This window comes from Megalobrama amblycephala, linkage group LG17 (assembly GCF_018812025.1).
Source record: "Megalobrama amblycephala isolate DHTTF-2021 linkage group LG17, ASM1881202v1, whole genome shotgun sequence".
NCBI lineage: Eukaryota > Metazoa > Chordata > Actinopteri > Cypriniformes > Xenocyprididae > Megalobrama > Megalobrama amblycephala.
This window is the reverse complement of record NC_063060.1, coordinates 2,757,042-2,762,542: the sequence shown is the minus strand read 5'-3', so window position 1 is coordinate 2,762,542 and position 5,501 is coordinate 2,757,042. Positions and strand designations below refer to the sequence as shown.

At 32.8% G+C, this 5,501-nt stretch overlaps 1 protein-coding gene across 1 annotated transcript; it reads left to right on the top strand.

Moving 5' to 3' along the window:
* Positions 1–1,366: 1,366 nt before the first annotated feature.
* On the top strand, positions 1,367–2,735 carry LOC125251078 (polymeric immunoglobulin receptor-like). The gene is made up of 4 exons (XM_048163985.1): positions 1,367–1,466; positions 1,647–1,958; positions 2,057–2,363; positions 2,545–2,735. Exons 1-4 carry the CDS (start codon positions 1,388–1,390, stop codon positions 2,570–2,572), a joined length of 726 nt encoding a protein of 241 aa, XP_048019942.1. The 5' UTR covers positions 1,367–1,387; the 3' UTR covers positions 2,573–2,735.
* The last annotated feature ends 2,766 nt before the right edge of the window (positions 2,736–5,501 follow it).

The following is a 5,501-nucleotide window of genomic DNA, read 5'->3' as shown; positions in this document are numbered from 1 at the left end:
TCTGAAGCATTAAGTAATGTTCACAGATTGAAACTTTGATGCTTTTGATATCTGATACTGAACACACGTCAAACAATGGAAGAAATTTTGATTGCACTTTATTTTATGAGTCTGTACACTCCTTATCCAGATGGTGCAAGTCATCTAAGAGCATTTTCTCACCCGTTTATGATAATATGAGGGCAGAAAGCAGAAGTTTAGCAGTTGTTCTGCTGTACTTCAGTGAAAACCTCACACAGGAAACACAAGCAAGAAGAAACACAATGGCTGCATATGCAAATGCAAAATTATTCTACATTTCAGTAGGGGTGTGACGAGATCTCGTGTCACGAGATCTCGCGAGACTAAAGTGTGACGAGATTTCTCGTCGAGGCGAAAAGTAGTCTCGTGATGTTGCCATGACAGAGTGTTAGGATGATTAGGAAAGAATATAAGAATATGCCACCGCTACGTTTACATTACGCCTCCACTGTCGTTGTGCTTTGTATTTAAATAAAAAAAACATTTAATTCAGTTGGATAACGGTCGCCCCCGCTCCATATTTACAGAGTTACGTGCGATCGCTAAAAGTGAAAGTAAACGCGCGCGCGCATTCAAACGCGATTTCAGTACCCGCATTTTGAAAGCGGCTCCCTGATGAATGCAAATATCTCTCAATATGAAAGCTATTTTAGGCTGGGCAGTGTAGTTGTAACCATCTCTTAGCTCTGTACCAAAGAAACATTTGGTCTTATTTGCACTTTGAATATTGAGAGAGTGCGATTATGGTTTCAACTTGTAAAGTGTTACCATAAAAATGAATAACAGTTTTCTCTTAATCTTATTAAGCACAAACAGTAAGGTTTCATTTGTTAACATTAGTTAATGCACTGTGAACTATCATGAACTAACAATGAATGACTATTTTTATTAACTAACATAAAGATTAATAAATACTGTAGCAAATATATTGCTCATTGTTAGTTGATGTTGGTTAATATGTTAATGTTAATAAATGAGACCTTATTGTAAAGTGTTACCGTTTTTATTTATACTGTTTTTATTTCTATGATCAGTCTGTGGAAAGGAGTTCAGTTAGGAGGTCAAAAGTTGTAGAAGCTCATAAATCATGTACAGTAAGGTCTGAAGGGACTGAAATCATACAGAAGAGAAGTCAGTCAGTTGAGTTAGTGACAAAATCTTTTACAGTACTTGAGTATTGTTGTCTTTTACTGCATATGATAATTCATACTCAGAAAGTAGAACTGAATGACATTCATTATAAGATGATTAGTTAAAACATTTCAAATACACCTGCAGAATATTTTTTCTAGTCATGTATTTCACCATTGAGGATTTCTTAAAAATAGTGTGTAAAAATCTTGTCTCGTCTCATCTCGTGAACTCAATGTCGAGTCTCGTCTCGTCTCGTGAGATACCCGTCTCGTCACACCCCTACATTTCAGTCGTGTTTTGGCTCATTTTAGGTGAGTATTAAATGTTGTTCTGTGTTTGTTTCTAATGTATCCAGTTTATGATTTTAAAATTACATTTTATGCTCAGCTATCCATGATGTTAATGTGTTTTATGTGAAGTTTGAACAATCGAACAATTAAGAAGTGATTTATTGTTAATCCTGGACATTAAAATAGTGTGTGTTTGTTTAGGTGTTGAATGCTACAGCAGCTGGTCAAAGCATGTTTTAACTATTAAGACTGGAGGATCTGTCACCATCCCATGTCATTATGATGAGAAAAACCCACCGCAGAAGAAATACTGGTTCTCAGTCATCGATAAATCTAAAATATACACAAACACAACAGAGGAGAATCCGTCAGTAATTGATCATCCTGATCAGAGTCTCTTTACTGTGACTATGAGAAACCTGCAGAACAAACACAATGGAGGTTATTCTTGTGTTGTGGAGACTGAAGGACAGACGAATGTCACATATGAGCTTCATCTCGAGGTTCAGTCTGGTATGAGGTTTTGTAATTATTTTAATCACATTCTAATGTCTAATTCTCTGACTTCACACACATGTATTTAATAATCTCAAATCTCTCTGTGTGTTCAGCTCCTGATGTGTCTGTGGTGAACAGCAGTGTATCTGGACATGAAGGTGGTAATGTCAGTGTCCAGTGTTTCTGCAGTTCTAGATATCAGAATGATCCCAAACAGTGGTGCAGATATAAAGATCAGAGCTGTTACACAGTGGGGGGGACTGACACATCCCAGAGATCATCAGTCCAGATCAGTGATGATGGGAGAAGCTCCTTCACTGTGCTGATGACTGGACTGAGACTCAGTGATTCTGGATGGTTCTTCTGCTCTGCTGGAGGGGCACTGAACCCTGTTCATCTCACTGTAACTGAGAAGGACAAGTAAGTATTAACAAATTCTCATTTTTGTGATTTATTCTTTAACAACATCTAAACTTTTTATGTCTTTAATGTAATAGACAGTTCTTCAAGTCTTCTTGAAAATATACATAATGTGACAGAGAAACATGTTCAGCTTTAATATCTGCCTCTTGATATTGTGTTATTGTCGTTCATCTTCCAGATGGCGTTTTTGTCTGTCACAGAACTAGAGTTTTCTCCACATCAACCAGAAAGATCCGTGTGTAGAATGTGTTACACGTCTACATTTGCTGAATGCTTAAATGTCTGTAATGTATTTTTTCCTCACCATTTTTCTTCAAATGTTCTTTTTTTTTTTTTTTTTTTTTATCAAAAGTGACTTACAATTGAGGAACATACCAAATAAAACTGCACAATTTTACAAATGACAATTTTTCTTTTTAAAGATTTTTTTTTTTTTTCAATTCAACCTTCATCTTTGATATCAATAACTTGATATACATGTTAACTAGCTAACAACATACAGATAAAAAAAGATTTTGGTTTAAATTTAGAGTCATCAAACGTTATAAATTAAAAATGCTGCATACAGTATACGAAAAATATATATCTCAAAGAGATGCAAATAAATACTTCACAAGTTTACTGTAAAATCTGTTCAGTCTCTTCTTTTAATCAATCATTAATTTTAAAATATAGAAATTGAATCCCTAAAGTGTTTTTTCTAGTGTAATATTTCAGTAAAGTCTAGGGACAGAAAAAATTACATTTCCATAGAATGACCTATAGAATATATCTCCAATGTAGAATTTGGCATTGTTTTGAACACACTATAGCTCAGAGATAACCCTAAGTGTAAATGCCCACTTTTCTCAGCTAATAATAAATATTTTATGGCATGTATCATGTCTATCTGCCTGTACAAGCCTTGTTGGGTGTGTTCGCACTCATGGACAGTTATTCTAAAATAACACACTGCAGATCTGTGCGAACAATGTGTGAATGTTTACTAAACATACAGATGCTCTGAGAATATACCCTTGTTTCTCCTTTTAAATTTCCTTTTGACAGCAGTTGTGACCACAGAAGCATTTGAGAGAAACAGGTCATGATATAAAACATCCTCTGCTATCGACTAAATGAAGGAACATTCCATTTTATGATTTTGCAAACATTATGGGATTATAAAATGGAATGTTTCTTCATTGTTCACAACAAAGTAAAACATTTTTATAACATAAAAAAACTGGACCTTTTGAACGTTCAGGGAACATTCAGTAATGTTTCCATAATGTAATGGAAACTTTAGCAAAAACCTTTTTAAAAATGAATTTTAATGGATCAGATCAGACTATTACTGTTAATTCATATTTATAATAAAAATACTCTGTCCAAACAAATAAGGAAATGATTACAGATGCACTGCACATTACATCAATTCTTGACATCAAACTGTCTCTGTCTCCCTCTGCTGCTCATCAGTCAGAAATGATCTAGAAGAACAAATGATGCTGCTGTGCAAAACTCTCCGCCACATTAATGCTCTGCTGTTGTGACAAGATTTGTATTTCCTTCATAAAATGTATCCTGCTAAATCTTCCATTTCTAAATATCCTGCCATTAATTAGACATGCACATTGTGGTGCATTAGAAGAAAGCTACCCATTTATTCTCTGATGTATTTTAGGCTGATTTAAACTCTTTCATTTTCAAGCGTACAGGAGATATTTTATTATAAAAATCTTGATCACTTGATCATCTCATGAATATGTTGCCAACTTCTTTATATTGTATGCAAATTGTTTCATTCACAAACTCCTCTGTGTCTTCCAACTTTTCTTCTTGAATTCAACTCTATAATTTCATCCCACAGACTTATATACCATAACAAAAATGATAAATTTAAGACTTTATTTAAAGATATGTTTACTTTTGATATCATGCTTTTCTTATGAATGTGTATTTTTGTAGGCTATAGGCTCATATGTTGTTTTCTATGCGCTCAACAAAAATGTAAGCCTTTTTAAGATTTATGAATTTCAATTTTATAGTAAAATTCCATCTAATTTCACAAAATCCCACAACAACCCTTACATATTATTCATATAATGAATTGGGAATTTCAAATAAGTGATTTAAAAATATATATTTATTAAAGAATTTATTTATTTTTAATTTTTTTTTTTTTTAATTGTCAAAAAGATTGAATCAAATATTTGGTGATAATATAGCATTACAAGACATTTATACATTTTTTTTCTTTCTTTCTTTCTTTTCTTCTTTTTTGACTGGGAACACAAGTGTGACTTTGTGCCATTTTGTATAAAATAAAAGTTTTTCAAAACAAACTTTCTGGTTAAACATTAAAGCACACATTTTTTTTTTTTTTTTTCCATATTTTGTTGACTATTGACAAAATTATCCACAAAAAAACGTTTTTTCACTCAAAAACTGAGGTGCATAAGTTCAGATTAATGAGGCCAATTATCAATCAGTTCCAAAAAGAAATACAAAACCTGTCCTAAGTGAAAGAAAACAAATTGACAAAAAGATTTAGTCCAGTATCTGGTGATAATATGACATAAAGAGTGATTTACAAGCAATTTCTAAAAAGTCTGTCATTTTTAACCAGTAACGTCACAGATTTCAACACAGCATAAGGGTTAATGGGTAAAACTACAGTAACATCTTCAGCTAGTTAGCTTGAGATCCTTTTCAAGTAGTGAGTGTTTTATAAGCAGTAGAATAACTATATTCATCCACAGTCACGCAGAGATGAAGCACAACCAAAACAATGTTCTTCTATAAAATGCAGAAGGTTTTTTTTTTAACATAGTGTACATAATGTACTTTTAAACTTTGAACAAACGTTCTACAATTTTGAAAGAACCTTAGCAGAATGTTAGCCAAAGATCCCTGTTCATAAAGCTGAAAGAAAATGCAGCTTTATCTTTTTTTTTTTTTTTAAATAATAACTTTTAAAATACACTATAGCCTAGTTTTTAGCCATTATTGTGGATTTTGTATGGATGAATGTCTAATAAAGCTCTTCTGGATTATGAGGCTTATAATAATACTAAATCCACAGTTTGACCAATCATTAACAACATAAACATCAACATGTGAAAGCTTATCTCATAATTCCCCATCTTTCCTTGA